We start from the raw sequence: 20,155 nt of genomic DNA, 5'->3' as shown, positions 1-20,155 counted from the left end.
ACCATCTATTCTGTCCTATTTCCCCTGACCATCTATTCTGTCCTATTTCCCCTGACCATCTATTCTGTCCTATTTCCCTGACCATCTATTCTGTCCTATTCCCCCTGACCATTATTCTGTCCTATTCCCCTGACCATCTAGTCTGTCGTATTCACCCTGACCATCTAGTCTGTCCCATTCACCCTGACCATCTATTCTGTCCCATTCACCCTGACCATCTAGTCTGTCGTATTCACCCTGACCATCTAGTCTGTCGTATTCACCCTGACCATCTAGTCTGTCGTATTCACCCTGACCATCTAGTCTGTCCCATTCACCCTGACCATCTATTCTGTCCCATTCACCCTGACCATCTATTCTGTCCCATTTCCCCTGACCATCTATTCTGTCCCATTTCCCCTGACCATCTATTCTGTCCCATTTCCCCTGACCATCTATTCTGTCCCATTTCCCCTGACCATCTATTCTGTCCTATTCCCCCTGACCATCTAGTCTGTCCTATTCCCCCTGACCATCTAGCCTGTCGTATTCACCCTGACCATCTATTCTGTCCCATTTCCCCTGACCATCTAGTCTGTCGTATTCACCCTGACCATCTATTCTGTCGTATTCACCCTGACCATCTATTCTGTCCCATTTCCCCTGACCATCTATTCTGTCCTATTTCCCCTGACCATCTATTCTGTCCTATTTCCCCTGACCATCTATTCTGTCCTATTTCCCCTGACCATCTAGTCTGTCGTATTCCCCCTGACCATCTAGTCTGTCGTGTTCACCCTGACCATCTATTCTGTCCCATTTCCCTGACCATCTAGTCTGTCGTATTCACCCTGACCATCTATTCTGTCGTATTCACCCTGACCATCTATTCTGTCCCATTTCCCCTGACCATCTATTCTGTCCCATTTCCCTGACCATCTATTCTGTCCCATTTCCCCTGACCATCTATTCTGTCCTATTTCCCCTGACCATCTATTCTGTCCCATTTCCCCTGACCATCTAGTCTTTCGTATTCCCCCTGACCATTTAGTCTGTCGTGTTCGCCCTGACCATCTAGTCTGTCGTATTCACCCTGACCATCTAGTCTGTCGTATTCACCCTGACCATCTAGTCTGTCGTATTCACCCTGACCATCTAGTCTGTCGTATTCACCCTGACCATCTAGTCTGTCGTATTCACCCTGACCATCTAGTCTGTCGTATTCACCCTGACCATTTAGTCTGTCGTGTTCGCCCTGACCATTATTCTGTCCTATTCCCCCTGACCATTATTCTGTCCTATTCCCCTTACCATCTAGTCTGTCGTATTCACCCTGACCATCTAGTCTGTCCCATTCACCCTGACCTTCTATTCTGTCCCATTTCCCTGACCATCTATTCTGTCCCATTTCCCCTGACCATCTATTCTGTCCCATTTCCCCTGACCATCTAGTCTGTCGTATTCACCCTGACCATCTATTCTGTCCCATTTCCCCTGACCATTATTCTGTCCTATTCACCCTGACCATTATTCTGTCCTATTCACCCTGACCATTATTCTGTCCTATTCCCCTGACCATCTAGTCTGTCGTATTCACCCTGACCATCTAGTCTGTCCCATTCACCCTGACCATCTATTCTGTCCCATTTCCCCTGACCATCTATTCTGTCCCATTTCCCTGACCATCTATTCTGTCCCATTTCCCTGAATATCTATTCTGTCCTATTCCCCCTGACCATCTAGTCTGTCCTATTCACCCTGACCATCTAGTCTGTCGTATTCACCCTGACCATCTATTCTGTCCCATTTCCCCTGACCATCTAGTCTGTCGTATTCACCCTGACCATCTAGTCTGTCGTATTCACCCTGACCATCTATTCTGTCGTATTCACCCTGACCATCTATTCTGTCCCATTTCCCCTGACCATCTATTCTGTCCTATTCCCCCTGACCCACTATTCTGTCCTATTCCCCTGACCATCTAGTCTGTCGTATTCACCCTGACCATCTATTCTGTCCCATTTCCCCTGACCATCTAGTCTGTCGTATTCACCCTGACCATCTAGTCTGTCGTATTCACCCTGACCATCTATTCTGTCGTATTCACCCTGACCATCTATTCTGTCCCATTTCCCCTGACCATCTATTCTGTCCTATTCCCCCTGACCATCTAGTCTGTCGTATTTCCCTGACCATCTATTCTGTCCTATTTCCCTGACCATCTATTCTGTCCTATTCCCCTGACCATTATTCTGTCCTATTCCCCCTGACCATCTAGTCTGTCGTATTCACCCTGACCATCTAGTCTGTCCCATTCACCCTGACCATCTATTCTGTCCCATTCACCCTGACCATCTAGTCTGTCGTATTCACCCTGACCATCTAGTCTGTCGTATTCACCCTGACCATCTAGTCTGTCGTATTCACCCTGACCATCTAGTCTGTCCCATTCACCCTGACCATCTATTCTGTCCCATTCACCCTGACCATCTATTCTGTCCCATTTCCCTGACCATCTATTCTGTCCCATTTCCCCTGACCATCTATTCTGTCCCATTTCCCTGACCATCTATTCTGTCCCATTTCCCCTGACCATCTATTCTGTCCTATTTCCCCTGACCATCTATTCTGTCCTATTTCCCCTGACCATCTAGTCTGTCGTGTTCGCCCTGACCATTATTCTGTCCTATTCCCCCTGACCATTATTCTGTCCTATTCCCCCTGACCATCTAGTCTGTCGTATTCACCCTGACCATCTAGTCTGTCCCATTCACCCTGACCATCTATTCTGTCCCATTCACCCTGACCATCTAGTCTGTCGTATTCACCCTGACCATCTAGTCTGTCGTATTCACCCTGACCATCTAGTCTGTCGTATTCACCCTGACCATCTATTCTGTCCCATTTCCCCTGACCATCTATTCTGTCCCATTTCCCCTGACCATCTATTCTGTCCTATTTCCCCTGACCATCTATTCTGTCCCATTTCCCCTGACCATCTAGTCTTTCGTATTCCCCTGACCATTTAGTCTGTCGTGTTCGCCCTGACCATCTAGTCTGTCGTATTCACCCTGACCATCTAGTCTGTCGTATTCACCCTGACCATCTAGTCTGTCGTATTCACCCTGACCATCTAGTCTGTCGTATTCACCCTGACCATCTAGTCTGTCGTATTCACCCTGACCATCTAGTCTGTCGTATTCACCCTGACCATCTAGTCTGTCGTATTCACCCTGACCATCTATTCTGTCGTATTCACCCTGACCATCTATTCTGTCGTATTCACCCTGACCATCTAGTCTGTCGTATTCACCCTGACCATCTAGTCTGTCGTATTCACCCTGACCATCTAGTCTGTCGTATTCACCCTGAACATCTAGTCTGTCGTATTCACCCCTGACCATCTATTCTGTCGTATTCACCCTGACCATCTAGTCTGTCCTATTCACCCTGACCATCTATTCTGTCCTATTCACCCTGACCATCTATTCTGTCGTATTCACCCTGACCATCTAGTCTGTCGTATTCACCCTGACCATCTATTCTGTCGTATTCACCCTGACCATCTAGTCTGTCGTATTCACCCTGACCATCTAGTCTGTCGTATTCACCCTGAACATCTAGTCTGTCGTATTCACCCTGACCATCTATTCTGTCGTATTCACCCTGACCATCTAGTCTGTCCTATTCACCCTGACCATCTATTCTGTCCTATTCACCCTGACCATCTATTCTGTCGTATTCACCCTGACCATCTATTCTGTCCTATTCACCCTGACCATCTATTCTGTCCTATTTCCCTGACCTGATGCTACACACTGTACACATTTTTGTCATTTAGCACAGAGGTTCCCAAACTTCTTCACTCGGGGGGCCCTTCCAGCATTGGAAGGACATCCCGCCCCCCACCTTCCCACGCGTGCACATACCACGTCTACAAGCACTGTTCATGACACAAACTGTTCCCACCCCTCTTGTTGGTGGAGAGAATCTAGCAGGTTTAAAGCTTATTTCCTGCAATTCTACATATCTTTGTTCATGGGGCGCAAACAAAATGTTGCAGTTTTAAAGCACATCTTCTTGCAATTCTATACATTTTGCCATGTCTAATGTGCATTCATGTCATATTGGAATGACCAAAAAAGTATAACAATATCTATGGGCAAAAAAAAAATGTGCCCCCTCGACCCCCACAGTTTGGGAACCACTGATTTAGCAGACACTATTTTCAAGAGAGACTTACAGGTAGTACATCCATCTTAACCTCGACAGGATCGATGTGTCCCCCGCGCGATGGTTGAGCTAACGTGCGCTAATGTGATTAGCATGAGGTTATAACTAACAAGAACATTTCCCAGGACAGAGACATATCTGATATTGGCAGAAAGCTTACATTCTTGTTAAACTAACTGCACTGTCCAATTTACAGTAGCTATTACAGTGAAAGAATACCATGCTATTGTTTGAGGAGAGTGCACAGTTATGTACTTAAACATGTATCAATAAACCAATTAGGCACATTTGGGAAGACTTGATACAACATTTTGAACAGTAATGCAATGGTTCATTGGATCAGTCTAAAACTTTGCACATGCACTGCTGCCATCTAGTGGCCAAAATATAAACACCTGGGCTGAAATAATACATTGTGGCCTCTCTCTTACATTTCAAAGATGGAACAAAAAAAAGCATGTTTTACCAGATCTAATGTGTTAACTTGAAATTAATAGTAGGAGAAGTTTCCACAAACTTCAAAGTGTTTCCTTTCAAATGGTATCAATAATACGCATATCCCTGCTTCAGGTCCTGAGCTACAGTCAGTTATAATTGGGTATGTCATTTTTAGGCAAAAACTGAAAAGAAGGTTCCGGTCCTCATTAAGATAGCTAGGTGAGAACCACAGCCACAGTAAGTACATGTACTCTTCTCTCTCTTTCACAGATCTCCTCTGTTGGTCTATGCTCTTCTCTCACTTCCCTGCTCCCCTTGGCCGTTGATCCCTCTAATCCACTGATCCTGTTATCCTCTCTTTCTCTCTACAGCTCTCCTCTCATCTGTCCATCTCTCTCCTTCACACTTCTCCCTCTCCTTACTCCCTCTCCTTCTCAAGCGCCCACACACACAACGCCCAGAACAGAAACACACACAAATAGCGCGCACACACAAACAAGGTGCGAGCACACACACACAGACAACTAGCTGCTTGTACAAAGTTCTCTCAATCCATTAGCGCAAAACTCAACTCATGATCCCAGAGCTTGAGAAATCAATAACCCAGGTGATCACTGACAGGAGCGTGGCTTAGGAGGACTATAGGGGATTCATAGATCTCCTTTCAAAGCCCACCATCTGTGGAAACAACCACCCAGAAATCTAAACTAACATGAGAGGTCATCACAACACACTTCCAATGCAAAACAGCATACACCTGTAAGTACTTTAGGAAGAAGATGAGACACAGAAAGACAGAAAGAAAGAGAGAGATGGAAAGAAGAGAGAGAGAGAGAGAAAGACAGAAGAGAGACGGAAAGAAGAGAGAGCGAGAGAGACGGAAAGAAGAGAGAGCGAGAGAGACAGAAGAGAGAGAGAAAGACAGAAGAGAGAGCGAGAGAGACGGAAAGAAGAGAGAGCGAGAGAGACAGAAGAGAGAGAGAAAGACAGAAGAGAGAAAGACCGGAGAGAGAGAAAGAGAAAGACAGAAAGAGAGACAGAAATAAGAGAGAGAGAGAGAGGAGAGAGAGAGAGAGAGAGAAAGACAGAAGAGAGAGAGAAAGACAGGAGAGAGAAAGACGGGAGAGAGAGAAAGAGAAAGACAGAAAGAAAGAGAGACAGAAATAAGAGAGAGAAAGAGAGAGAGAAATAAGAGAGAGAAGAGAGAGAGAGAGGAGAGAGAGAGAGAGAGAGAGAAAGACAGGAGAGAGAAAGACGGGAGAGAGAGAAAGAGAAAGACAGAAAGAAAGAGAGACAGAAATAAGAGAGAGAAAGAGAGAGAGAAATAAGAGAGAGAGAGAGAGAGAGAGAGTGCAGACAGCTGTATAGCCATCTTGTCTGGATGTTTAGATGTTCTCAGTGAGTCTCAGTGGAGATGTGTTCTGCACCATACAGACACACAAACAGACACACTGAGCTTTCGCTCCAGCTGACATGGCAGCGTTTGTTCTACATTTCTGTTCAACTCTGATGTTAGTGGCAGATGGAACAAAGCAATTTATCCCATCAAGGGTGTGTGTGTTTGGTCTGAAGGACGAGAAGCATTGGTAGTGTGTGTGGGGTACAGACAGACAGGGTTAGGGGGTACAAACAGACAGGGTTATGGGGTACAGACAGCTTGTACAACCCACACACACACACTTTCTAGTTAGTCAGAGGCATTGGGGATTAGGATTATCAGAGTTTAAACCCTGTACTCGATGTGCAGCTGTGCTTTCTCCACGCCCTCCACCCTCCACGCCCTCCACCCTCTCCACCCTCCACACCCTCAACCCTCCATCCCCTTCACCCTCCACGCCCTTAACCCTCCACGCCCTCCACCCTCCACGCCCTCAACCCTCCATCCCATTCACCCTCCACGCCCTTCACCCTTTACACTCGTACCCGTATCCAGATTGAAAAGGGCTGATATGGGTACTAATAAGTGTCTAAATTGGAACGTTAGAGGCTGTACAGTAACATGCCAGAACACAGGCTCTGTGACATCAGAACTCAGGCTCTGTGACTTCAGAACTCAGGCTCTGTGACTTCAGAACTCAGGCTCTGTGACTTCAGAACTCAGGCTCTGTGACTTCAGAACTCAGGCTCTGTGACTTCAGAACTCAGGCTCTGTGACTTCAGAACTCAGGCTCTGTGACTTCAGAACTCAGGCTCTGTGACTTCAGAACTCAGGCTCTGTGACTTCAGAACTCAGGCTCTGTGACTTCAGAACTCAGGCTCTGTGACTTCAGAACTCAGGCTCTGTGACTTCAGAACTCAGGCTCTGTGACTTCAGAACTCAGGCTCTGTGACTTCAGAACTCAGGCTCTGTGACTTCAGAACTCAGGCTCTGTGACTTCAGAACTCTGTATGGGTTGACTGACATACATTCTGACTTTAGGCAACTTTTGCAAACACTAAAATAGTCCATGAGTGAAATGCTGTAAATTGAGAGGACTATGCATTTTGAAAGATGAGAGGTTGAGGATTATAATAAATATTGCTTTGATGTCATACAATCAAGCCAAACACCGGAGAGTCCAAAATGTGCTCTTCAAAATTCCATATCATAAAACTCATGTAATATACAATGTTCATGATCTCGATGTTTGATGTACAGTTACAAGATGACATGGCCTCATGACATGGCCAGTACCCTGGGTTGTTCTGAACAGAATGAGCCCGTTTGTCTGAACAGAATGAGCCTGATCATTTGCTGTGTTACACATACCTAAAATGCACTAATCACTCCATTTTATACGCACCAAAATGACATATCGGTTTCTCTGAATTGCCCTGTGAAAGCCTAACACTGTAAAGATAATATTTGATCATGTTTGGAAATAGAACAAGCATTAAAACGACGCTGCCCTCCTGACGTGTGATTTATAATGGACCGTTTTGGGACTGCGTAAACAACAGTAATGGTGTGACGGCGGGGATAGAGGGCCGTGTTGCAAACAAACAAAACAACACGTGTGCTTCCTCTAGTTCCTCAACGGCACAACTAGAACAGATAAAAACAGTTGAAGACTTCTTCTTTCAGTCATAAAAGTGCAAAGAAATGACTTGGGAACTGAACACTTTGGAGAGGTGTGTGGTGACTTAGAGATACTATTTAGTCTTCTCATTCAAACTCTTGTCCTTTTCTTGTCTCATGTTGCACCTATCTTACATTTTCCAGGAATATTCTCATCATGTTACTGAACGTATCCAGAGTATTTTCAGATTTCCATTATCAACAAATGCAGTGAAAAGTACAGTGAATGTCAAATTCACATAAAATCAACAGTGTAACGTTTGAATTCAGTCTTGTGTCAGGTGAATGTTGTTTCCTCACCTTTGGCCTAATAATCTCCAAACTGTTTCAATTACTACCATGCTTGTGCTTTTCATATTTCCTCTGTTAAGAAACATTTAAAAATGTGGCCTGATCTATATAGCCCAATTGCCATGAGCATAAAGGGTTAAAGAGAGGTTCCACTCCAAACAGAAAACTCACCTCTGCAGGCGGATCTGATAACCACATGAGTTCCCGTCCCCTACACTCTCAGCCCTCTCCGCAGCCACCCGCTCCGCTACCTAAAACACAATGAGAGGAGAGAGTACACACCTGCAACAAGCACACATCAGAAATGACACGATACGTATATACAAAAAGGTAGGACACACACACACACACACACACCTGGAAAGGGTGCAATACACACACACACACCTGGAAAGGGTGCAATACACACACACACACACACACAACACACACACACACACACACACACACACACACACACACACACACACACACACACACACACCTGGAAAGGGTGCAATACACACACACACACACACACACACACACGGAAAGGGTGCAAAACACACACACACACACACATGGAAAGGGTGCAATACACACACACACACACACATGGAAAGGGTGCAATACACACACACACACACAAAGGGAAAGGGTGCAATACACACACACACACACACACACACACACACACACACACCTGGAACAGGTGCAATACACACGCACACACACCTGGAACAGGTGCAATACACACGCACACACACACACACACCTGGAACAGGTGCAATACACACGCACACACGCACGCACTACTTACAGATATGGCACTGATGCGACGTGGCTGGGTGCAGACCACCCGGCAGACTGAACCCATGCCCCTCTCTATGTAGTCATCCAGGATAAACTGGGTCACCTGGGTGGTCTTACCACACCCCGTCTCTCCACTGACCACCAGCACCTGGCTGGACCTGATCAACTCCACCAACTCCTGATGAACCAGAGAGAGGACAGTGGGAATACGGCAAGAGCCTTTCTGTCGGATGAAAACCTCTTATCATGCTTAATAACGTAACCTCTTATCATCCTTAATAACGTAACCTCTTATCATCCTTAATAACGTAACCTCTTATCATCCTTAATAACGTAACCTCTTATCATCCTTAATAACGTAACCTCTTATCATCCTTAATAACGTAACCTCTTATCATCCTTAATAACGTAACCTCTTATCATCCTTAATAACGTAACCTCTTATCATCCTTAATAACGTAACCTCTTATCATCCTTAATAACGTAACCTCTTATCATCCTTAATAACGTAACCTCTTATCATCCTTAATAACGTAACCTCTTATCATCCTTAATAACGTAACCTCTTATCTTTTCAGGAAATGGTAAACAAGTCAATATTTTAACAAACATTAAGCATTTTAAAACTTCTAACGCTATTTAGAATACATGTATTGTTCCTGGAGTTATGAAATGTTCAGAGTACATTGAGGGGAGTTGCTTTCAATACATGTACAAAAACAACAACAAAAACAACAACAAAAACAACAACAAAAACAAAAGAGTGAACATATACAGATTGACAACCATTTCTGTATGGACGTCGCTTTGAGTACGGGGTCATTGTTATGCTGACACAGAAAAGGGCCTTCCCCAAACTGTTGCCACAAAGTAGGAAGCACAGAATCATCTAGAATGTCATTTCATGCTGTAGCGTTAGGAGTTCCCTTCACTGGAACTAAAAGGCCCAAACCATGAAAAACAACCGCAGACCATTATTTCTCCTCCGCCAAACTGTACAGTTTGCACAACGCATTAGGGCAGGTAACGTTCTCCTGGCATCCGCCAAACACAGATTTGTCCGTCGGACTGCCAGATGGTGAAGCGTGATTCATCGCTCCAGAGAACGAGTTTCCACTGCTCCAGAGTCCAATGGCAGTGAGCTTTACACCACTCCAGCCAACGGTAGCGAGTGTCTCTACCGAGGACAGGTGATTAATACGGGCTGCTTGCTCCAGCACTTGGCAGTCCCGTTAAGTGAACACGTGTGGCCTTCCATTTCGCGGCTGAGCCGTCGTTTCTCCTAGACGTTTCCACTTCACAATAAAAAGCACTTACAGTTGACCGGGGAGCTCCAGGATGGCAGAAATTTGACGAACTGAGTTGTTGGAAAGGTGGCATCCTATGACGGTGCCACGTTGAGAGTCACGGAGCTCTTCAGTAAAGCCATTATACTGACAATGTTTGTCTATGCAGATTGCATGGCTGTGGGCTCAATTTTATACACCTGTCAGCAACGGGTGTGGCTGAAATAGCAAAATCCACTCATTTGAAGGGGTGTCCACACATACAGTACCAGTCAAAAGTTTGGACACACCTACTCATTCCACTCCAATACCTTGACTTTGTTGTCCTTAAGCAACTTTGCCACAACTTTGGAAGTATGCTTGGGGTCATTCTCCATTTGGAAGCAATCTATTTTGTGAAGTGCACCAGTCCCTCCTGCAGCAAAGCACCCCGACATGATGCTGCCACCCCCGTGCTTCACAGTTGGGAAGGTGTTCTTCGGCTTGCAAGCCTAACCCTTTTCCTCCAAACATAATGATGGTCATTATGGTCAAACAGTTCTGTTTTTGTTTCATCAGACCATAGGACATTTGGCACAGCTCAAAAACTACGATCTTTGTCCCCATGTGCAGTTTCAAACCGTAGTCTGGCATTTTTATGGCGGTTTTGGAGCAGTGGCTTCTTCCTTGCTGAGCGGCCATTCAGGTTATGTCGATATAGGACTTGTTTTACTGTGGATATATTTACTTTTGTACCGGTTTCCTCCAGCATCTTCACAAGGCCATTCACTGTTGTTCTGGGATTGATTTGCACTTTTCACACCAAAGTACCTTCATCTCTAGGAGACAGAACGCGTCTCTTTCCTGAGCGGTATGACGGCTGCGTGGTCCCATGGTGTTTATACTTGCTTGCTATTGTTTGTACAGATGTACGTGGTACCTTCAGGCATTTGGAAATTGCTCCCAAGGATGAACCAGACTCGTGGATGTCCCAAAAAATATTCTGAGGTCTTGAGTGATTTTTTTTTTTTTGTCACATGACGTTGGGCAAAGAGGCACTGAGTTTGAAGGTAGGCCTTGAAATACATCCACAGGTACACCTCCAAATGACTCCAATGATGTCAATTAGCCTATCAGAAGCTTCTAAAGCCATGACATCATTTCCTGGAATTTTCCAAGCTGTTTAAAGGCACAGTCAACTTAGTGTATGTAAACTTCTGACCCACTGGAATTGTGATACAGTGAATAATAAGTGAAATAATCTGTCTGTAAACAAATGTTGGAAAAATGACTTGCGTCATGCACAAAGAAGAAGTCCTAGCCGACTTGTCAAAACTATAGTTTGTTAACAAGACATTTGTGGAGTGGTTGAAAAACGAGTTAATGACATCAACCTAAGTGTATGTAAACTAGTTTTAATGACTCCAACCTCAGTGTATGTAAACTAGTTTTAATGACTCCAACCTCAGTGTATGTAAACTAGTTTTAATGACTCCAACCTCAGTGTATGTAAACTAGTTTTAATGACTCCAACCTCAGTGTATGTAAACTAGTTTTAATAACTCCAACCTCAGTGTATGTAAACTAGTTTTAATGACTCCAACCTCAGTGTATGTAAACTAGTTTTAATGACTCCAACCTAAGTGTATGTAAACTAGTTGTAATGACTCCAACCTCAGTGTATGTAAACTAGTTGTAATGACTCCAACCTCAGTGTATGTAAACTAGTTTTAATGACTCCAACCTAAGTGTATGTAAACTAGTTGTAATGACTCCAACCTCAGTGTATGTAAACTAGTTTTAATGACTCCAACCTAAGTGTATGTAAACTAGTTTTAATGACTCCAACCTCAGTGTATTAAACTAGTTTTAATGACTCCAACCTCAGTGTATGTAAACTAGTTTTAATGACTCCAACCTAAGTGTATGTAAACTAGTTTTAATGACTCCAACCTCAGTGTATGTAAACTAGTTGTAATGACTTCAACCTCAGTGTATGTAAACTAGTTTTAATGACTCCAACCTAAGTGTATGTAAACTAGTTTTAATGACTCAACCTCAGTGTATGTAAACTAGTTTTAATGACTCCAACCTCAGTGTATGTAAACTAGTTTTAATGACTCCAACCTCAGTGTATGTAAACTAGTTTTAATGACTCAACCTAAGTGTATGTAAACTAGTTTTAATGACTCCAACCTCAGTGTATGTAAACTAGTTGTAATGACTCCAACCTCAGTGTATGTAAAAACTAGTTTTAATGACTCCAACCTAAGTGTATGTAAACTGAACCTCAGTGTATGTAAACTAGTTTTAATGCTCCAACCTAAGTGTATGTAAACTAGTTTTAATGACTCCAACCTCAGTGTATGTAAACTAGTTGATAAACCTCAGACTGTTTTAATGACTCCAACCTCAGTGTATGTAAACTAGTTTTAATGACTAATAAGATGGTAAACTCTTTTAATGACTCCAACCTCAGTGTATGTAAACTAGTTTTAATGACTCCAACCTCAGTGTATGTAAACTAGTTGTAATGACTCCAACCTCAGTGTATGTAAACTAGTTTTAATGACTCCAACCTCAGTGTATGTAAACTAGTTGTAATGACTCCAACCTCAGTGTATGTAAACTAGTTTTAATGACTCCAACCTCAGTGTATGTAAACTAGTTTTAATGTCTCCAACCTCAGTGTATGTAAACTAGTTTTAATGACTCCAACCTCAGTGTATGTAAACTAGTTTTAATGACTCCAACCTCAGTGTATGTAAACTAGTTTTAATGACTCCAACCTCAGTGTATGTAAACTTCTGACTTCAACTGTAGATGAAGTTTCCATACTATGGGTTGTGCATGTAATATGAAAAACAATGTTTTTGTTAAGAGAGGGATGTGATTTGAGAAGCTATAAGAGATCATTTCCCCGTTCACAGAGAGATCCCAGGCATTTCACGTAAATACATTAATGATTTATTGCTCAAAGGGGGCGGCGGTTCGTGTGCAAAGTAAATGGTTATTGTAATTAAGAGTAGTTTCTGAATGTGTCAATGTTAAGTGTCTCTGTCCCTCTCTCTCCTGTCATTCCACTAGGGACCTGCTCTCAGCGTATTACGTCTCCAGTCAATAACCGATGCAGACTGTGCATTTATCCTGTGTCCCCATGTAATTAGTTAGTATATAAATACTTAAACCAATGTGTAGTACTGAATCATAAGTAAAGATCAGGGTTTTGCAGATGCAAGGAGGTTACAACAGTTCTGAACGATGATATGATACGAGGTTAAGATTGATAAGTTGACTGTTTAAAAGGATGTGATAGGTAAAGACCCTTTAGAATTTAATTGGGAGATGGTAACTCTTTAAAGATCTGCTCTCGCGGTGCCCCAGATCCTAATGAGTTAATTGTTACATGATTCATTTAACAATTAAACATATTTAGGTAATTAGATCATTAACAGTCTTCAGATTAATGTTAAAGTCAAGTCACGACAAGGTGGAATCGGTCTTATACCAAACGGGGATATCTTCTGTAAACCAACCCTACCTTGTCACAACACAACTGATTGGCTCAAGCTTATTAAGAAGAAATTCCACTATTTAACAAGGCACACTTGCTAATTAAAATACATTCCAGGTGACTACCTCATGAAGCTAGTTGAGAGAATGCCAAGAGTGTGCAAAGCTGTCAAGGTAAAGGGTGGCTACTTTGAAGAATCTCAAATATAAAATATATTTCGATTTGTTTAACACATTTTTGGTTACTACATGATTCCATGTGTTATTTCATAGTTTTGATGTCTTCACTATTATTCTACAATGCAGAAAATAGTAAAAAATAAAAATAAAAAAAAAACCTGGAATGAGTAGGTGTGTACAAACTTTTGACTTGTACTGTGTGTGTGGCACAGAGGTCAGTTGATTAGGTACACCATACCGTTTCTGCAGTCAGCATGCCAATTGCACACTCCCTCAAAACTTGAAACATCTGTAGCATTGTGTTGTGTGACAAAACTGCCTCCCCAGCACAAGGGTCACCTGTGTATTGATCATGCGGTTTAATCAGCTTCTTGATATGCCACACCAGTCAGGTGGCAAAGGAGAAAGGCTCACTAACAGGGATGTTAACAAATTTGGTGACAAAATTTGAGAGAAATATGTTTTTTGTGCATATGGAACATCTCTGGAATCTTTTATATCAGCTCATGAAACATGATGCGTTTATATTTTTGTTCAGTGTAAATTGAAATTGTCAAATGTAGTTGCAAGGTTTTCATCAATCAGAAACGTTTTACAAGATGAGATCCTATTCTTGTCTTAGGTAAAAACGCCCACATGGTAAGCAGAGGCCTAGCATCCACATGGTAGGCAGAGGCCTATAGCATCCACATGGTAAGCAGAGGCCTAGCATCCACATGGTAGGCAGAGGCCTATAGCATCCACATGGTAAGCAGAGGCCTAGCATCCACATGGTAAGCAGAGGCCTAGCATCCACATGGTAGGCAGAGGCCTATAGCATCCACACGGTAGGCAGCCTATAGAGGCCTATAGCATCCACATGGTAAGCAGAGGCCTATAGCATCCACATGGTAAGCAGAGGCCTATAGCATCCACACGGTAGGCAGAGGCCTATAGCATCCACATGGTAAGCAGAGGCCTAGCATCCACATGGTAAGCAGAGGCCTAGCATCCACATGGTAAGCAGAGGCCTAGCATCCACATGGTAAGCAGAGGCCTAGCATCCACATGGTAAGCAGAGGCCTAGCATCCACATGGTAAGCAGAGGCCTAGCATCCACATGGTAAGCAGAGGCCTAGCATCCACATGGTAAGCAGAGGCCTATAGCATCCACATGGTAGGCAGAGGCCTATAGCATCCACATGGTAAGCAGAGGCCTATAGCATCCACATGGTAAGCAGAGGCCTAGCATCCACATGGTAAGCAGAGGCCTAGCATCCACATGGTAAGCAGAGGCCTAGCATCCACATGGTAAGCAGAGGCCTAGCATCCACATGGTAAGCAGAGGCCTATAGCATCCACATGGTAGGCAGAGGCCTTGCATCCACATGGTAAGCAGAGGCCTATAGCATCCACATGGTAGGCAGAGGCCTTGCATCCACATGGTAAGCAGAAGCCTATAGTATCCACATGGTAGGCAGAGGCCTATAGCATCCACATGGTAAGCAGAGGCCTAGAATCCACATGGTAAGCAGAGGCCTTGCATCCACATGGTAAGCAGAGAACTTGCATCCACATGGTAAGCAGAGGCCTAGCATCCAAGTTCATCAGGAGGAAAAATATGTCTCAGATCTTACCTCTTTTTTTCCAAAGGATGGAAGCTTTTCCCTGAATTTCTGCCAAAAAATAAACAGAAAACATGAATTACTACAAGCAGTCCATCAATAGATGTTGAGAACTAACAACATCTCACCACCAGTTCTATTGGTGTTATGATAACATGTGTGTTTATCAATAATAAACACAGTAATTATAATACTGCTCGTTTTTTATTAAGTGAATTGTCACCAGCATGTCTAGGTATTTAGAGTCTGCCTTCTTCCTCTCTAGATCTCTCTTTAACTGCTGGTCCAGGGCATTCTCCCTGACCACCTCCTGAAACAAGTACTCCAGGTCTTTATCCTTCCCTCTCCTCTCCTTCTCCTCCCTCTCTTCTTGGGGTTCAGCTTGAAGGACATCCTGTGGGAAGTAACTGAAAGGCAGGAGAAAGAGACATGATTGTGAATTGCTTTAACAAGTGAGCATGGCAATCGGAACAACAACAACCCTAAAATCTAGAAGTTAGCCTACCGTTGTGATGTGAGTGGAGTGTTCTGTACTGGCCTCTCCTCATCCTCCTTCTTCTTCTCTTGTTTGAGATCAATTTTCAGGACATCCTGAGAGGGCTCATCACCATCAAAGTAACTGAAACACAGATCAGGTAAATAACAGTGTTGTAGTAAATCACAGGCGGAATGCGTTATGTTTCAAAAGCATTGAATGTAGCCGATGATGGTGAAATGAGCCCTCTTAAATATTCCACAAACTTAGGAGATGTAAAAGGAGTTTTTATAGTATGCAGCTGCAGCAAGCAGGCTCATGTCCACAACACACAGAGGACCCATGCATAGGGACTAACGATGTCCTGGAGACTAGGGTTAGGGCTGGGGCCTGTGGACCTGAACACATCACATCACTGACTGACACATCACATGACATCACTGACTGACACATCACATCACATCACTGACTGACTGACTGACTGACTGTCTGTGTCACTGTACATGACAGAGCCTACTGCAGTTGTACTCTTCTGAGAGACTGGGAGTGTTCGACATTGCAATCAACTTTAAAGGCGAGTCTAGACTGACTGATCTACAAATCACCTTGAATCTCAAATAACTACTCAAAGGTATTTGTTGATCAGTCAGTCTGTCAGAATTTACCCATAATACAGCACGGTTTTGATGCTCTCAAACACAGCCAGGAAGACAGTGCCTTACCAGTGGCCGCCTCTGTCCGGTGCTGACGGGGTTGAACGCCAGTGCTCAGATGTGGAGGGGTGGGCCTCCCTAGCTGGGCATGTCGGTCCTCTCTGGACAGTGTTCAGCAGATTAGTGATATGCTGTTCCCTGGACTCATCCATCTGAACCACTGCCCGCTACACCGCGAGGGGAAACCAACTGCATTAGTACAGAGTTAATCCTGATACATGCTAGATACTATAGATTTATTCGAGATACGTAGCTACTTCGTTATCAAAAAACAGATATAGCTAGTTGTCAGCCGTGATAGTCAACGAGACTAAGTAACGAGAGTTGACTACCAACGACAACAACCCAAGCAAGCCACTACACACCAGAGACACAGGTGCCTCTGTAACTAATGTTACACCACTAACCGATTTTCTCTCATTTTCTTTCCTCTTCAAGCCTCCCCATTTGGCGTACCACAGTCCGATCTCCCGTCCCTTTAGATGCGGGGGTGGACGGTTTGGTCCCCCACCTCTCCCTCCTCGTTCTCCCCGGTCCTCCCTCGACTCCGTTTCGGTGCTCCGCGGGTGTCCACCACCACTCGACCCAGCTAGGCGGTCCCACCTCTCCCGGCTCCCATCCCGCCCGAATCCTCGACCTCCTCTTCGGCCACCTCGTCGGCCGCCTCTGCCCCCATAACCTCCATAACTCATAACGCCTTCAAAACCACAGAAACACAGCTATGGCAAGATAGCAGTGCAAGACACCGTCTGTAGACTTACAAATTGGGACTAGCCAGCTAGCTAAACTTGCTGCACTATTCGAAACCTTTGCCTTGGGATTTGCTAGCTAACGTTAGCTAGTAAACGTTAGCCGGCCAGTGGATCAAGTAGATGTGCTAAATTAATAATTGTATATCTCGAAGCGTGTACATATTTCAGATGAAGTTCGAAATACCTAAGTAGTTGAATGTGAAATAAATAAATTGCATTTCCGCTGATATCAAGAGAAAATCAGTATTTTTTTTTGCAAGGATGTGAGTCTTGTGTATAGATATATATCCTGTCGCATAGTTTACACAACAATGAAATAGTCGAAGGATGATGACGTTTCCCTCATGATTGGCCAGGGAGGATAGGCTTGGTTCACGCAACCCGGCGAGACCCCGAAATACTCTGAATGCATGAAATGCTACAAATGCTACAAAAATATATGTTGTAACTTGTCACTCCGGGGTTTTTTTCTGGATCAAAATGGGGCTTGTTGTGGGTAGTGGGGCATGGTAGAAGCCCTCTCCAAAGATATTTCGCTGTTTTAAAGGGAATTTCCTGCAATTCTACATCCCTTTTTGCCATGACTTATGCCTTGTTCTTATGCTATCTGAGTGACTCAAACATTATAACAAAATCAATGTGGGTCCCATGAGAGAAGGAGAGAATTAAAAATGTTAGATTCTCCCTGACTGTCTAGTTATACTTTTAGTGATTGTTAGTTCTCAAAAATATTTTATTTAAAAATATATAGGTCCATTATCTTTTTTTACATGAATTATATCTGGTGTTAGATGTTTGTTTTCAACGTTTTTTTAATCATATTTTTTTGAAGTGGTGCCAACGATTTAGCAGCGGCAGTTAAAAAATAAAATCATTTTTATTTAACCTTTATTTAACTAGGGAGGTCAGTAGAGAACAAGTTCTCATTTACAACTGCGACCTGGCCTAGATAAAGCAAAGCAGTGCGACACAAACAACAACACAGAGTTACACATGGAAAAAAAAACGTACAGTCAATAACACAATAGGAAAAAGTCTATATACAGTGTGTGCAAATGTCGTGAGGAGGTAAGGTAATAAATTGCCAATAGTAGTGAAGTAATTACAATTTAGCAAATTAACACCGCAGTGATAGATGTGCAGATGATGATGAGCAAGTAGAAATACCGGTGTGCAAAAGAGCAAAAATTTAAAAAAAACAATAAGGGGATGAGGTAGGTAGAATGGGTGGGCTATTTACAGATGGGCTGTGTACAGCTGCAGCGATTGGTTAGCTGCTCAGATAGCTGATGTTTAAGGTTAGTGAGGGAGATATAAGTCTCCAAATTCAGTGATTTTTGCAATTCGTTCCAGTCACTGGCAGCAGAGAACTGGAAAAAAAAGGCCAAAGGAGGAATTGGCTTTGGGGGATGACCAGTGAGATATACCTGCTGGAGCAAATGCTACGGGTTGGTGTTATCGTAACCAGTGAGCTGAGATAGGGCGGAGCTTTACCTAGCAAAGACTTATAGATGACCTGGAGCCAGTGGGTCCGGCGACGAATATGTAGCGAGGGCCAGCCGACGAGAGCATACAGGTCGCAGTGGTGGGTAGTATATGGGGCTTTGGTGACAAAACGGATGGCACTGTGATAGACTGCATCCAGTTTGCCGAGTAGAGTGTTGAAGGCTATTTTGTAAATGACATCGCCGAAGTCGAGGATCTGTAGGATAGTCAGTTTTACGAGGGTATGTTTGGCGGTGTGAGTGAAGGAAACTTTGTTGCGAAATAGAAAGTCGGTTTTAGATTTAATTTTGGATTGGAGATGCTTAATGTGAGTCTGGAAGGAGAGTTTACAGTCTAACCAGACACCTAGGTAATTGTAGTTGTCCACATATTTTAAGTCAGAACCGTCCAGAGTAGCGATGCTGGACGGGGGGGCGGGTGCATGCAGCGATCGGTTGAAAAGCATGCATTTAGTTTTACTAGCGTTTAAGAGCCGTTGGAGGCCACGGAAGAGTGTTGTATGGCATTTAAGCTCGTTTGGAGGTTTGGTAACACAGTGTCCAAAGAAGGGCCAGATGTATACAGAATGGTGTCGTCTGCGCAGAGTTGGATCAGGGAATCACCAGCAGCAAGAGCGACATTGTTGATATATACAGAGAAAAGAGTCGGCCCGAGAATTGAACCCTGTGGTACCCCCATAGAGACTGCCAGAGGTCCGGACAACAGGCCCACCGATTTGACACACTGAACTCTGTCTGAGAAGTAGAAGGTGAACCAGGCGAGGCAGTCATTTGAGAAACCAAGGCTGTTGAGTCTGCCGATGAGAATACGGTGATTGACAGAGTCAAAAGCCTTGGCCAGGTCGATGAAGACGGCTGCACAGTACTGTCTTTTATCGATGGCGGTTATGATATCGTTTAGTACCTTGAGCGTGGCTGAGGTGCACCCGTGACCAGCTCGGAAACAGCGGAGAAGGTACGGTGGGATTTGAAATGGTCAGTGATCTGTTTATTTACTTGGCTTTCAAAGACTTTAGAAAGGCCGGGCAGGATGGATATAGGTCTGTAACAGCTTGGGTCTAGAGTGTCACCCCCTTTGAAGAGGGGGACGACCACGGCAGCTTTCCAATCTTTAGATCTCAGACGATATGAAAGAGAGGTTGAACAGACTTGTAATAAGGTTTGCAACAATGGCAGCGGATCATTTTAGAAAGAGAGGGTCCAGATTGTCTAGCCCAGCTGATTTGTGCGGGTCCGGGTTTTGCAGCTCTTTCAGAACATCTGCTATCTGGATTTGGGTGAAGGAGAAGTTTGGGAGGCTTGGGCAAGTAGCTGCAGGGGCTGCAGAGCTGTTGGCCGGGGTTGGGGTAGCCAGGAG

At 44.0% G+C, this 20,155-nt stretch overlaps 1 protein-coding gene across 2 annotated transcripts in view; it reads right to left on the bottom strand.

Annotated features, from left to right (window-relative positions):
• Positions 1–17,612, bottom strand: part of dhx36 (DEAH (Asp-Glu-Ala-His) box polypeptide 36) — a 62,923-nt gene extending 45,311 nt beyond the window's left edge. Inside the window, exons 1-7 of one of the 2 annotated variants that reach the window (XM_042296461.1) lie at positions 16,949–17,612; positions 16,551–16,708; positions 15,859–15,972; positions 15,577–15,760; positions 15,366–15,404; positions 8,799–8,969; positions 8,171–8,250 (exon numbers count right to left, since the gene is read on the bottom strand). In XM_042296461.1, the coding sequence (XP_042152395.1) occupies positions 8,171–8,250; positions 8,799–8,969; positions 15,366–15,404; positions 15,577–15,760; positions 15,859–15,972; positions 16,551–16,708; positions 16,949–17,233 (1,031 nt within the window). In that variant the 5' untranslated portion in view covers positions 17,234–17,612. The remainder of the gene's footprint in view (positions 1–8,170; positions 8,251–8,798; positions 8,970–15,365; positions 15,405–15,576; positions 15,761–15,858; positions 15,973–16,550; positions 16,709–16,948) is intronic. The other variant, XM_042296462.1, reaches the window with a different exon arrangement.
• Positions 17,613–20,155: the final 2,543 nt, after the last annotated feature.

This window comes from Oncorhynchus tshawytscha, linkage group LG13 (genome assembly GCF_018296145.1).
Source record: "Oncorhynchus tshawytscha isolate Ot180627B linkage group LG13, Otsh_v2.0, whole genome shotgun sequence".
In the NCBI taxonomy this organism is placed as follows: Eukaryota; Metazoa; Chordata; class Actinopteri; order Salmoniformes; family Salmonidae; genus Oncorhynchus; species Oncorhynchus tshawytscha.
The sequence above is the reverse complement of the archived record's forward strand: the minus strand, read 5'-3'. Positions and strand labels throughout refer to the sequence as shown.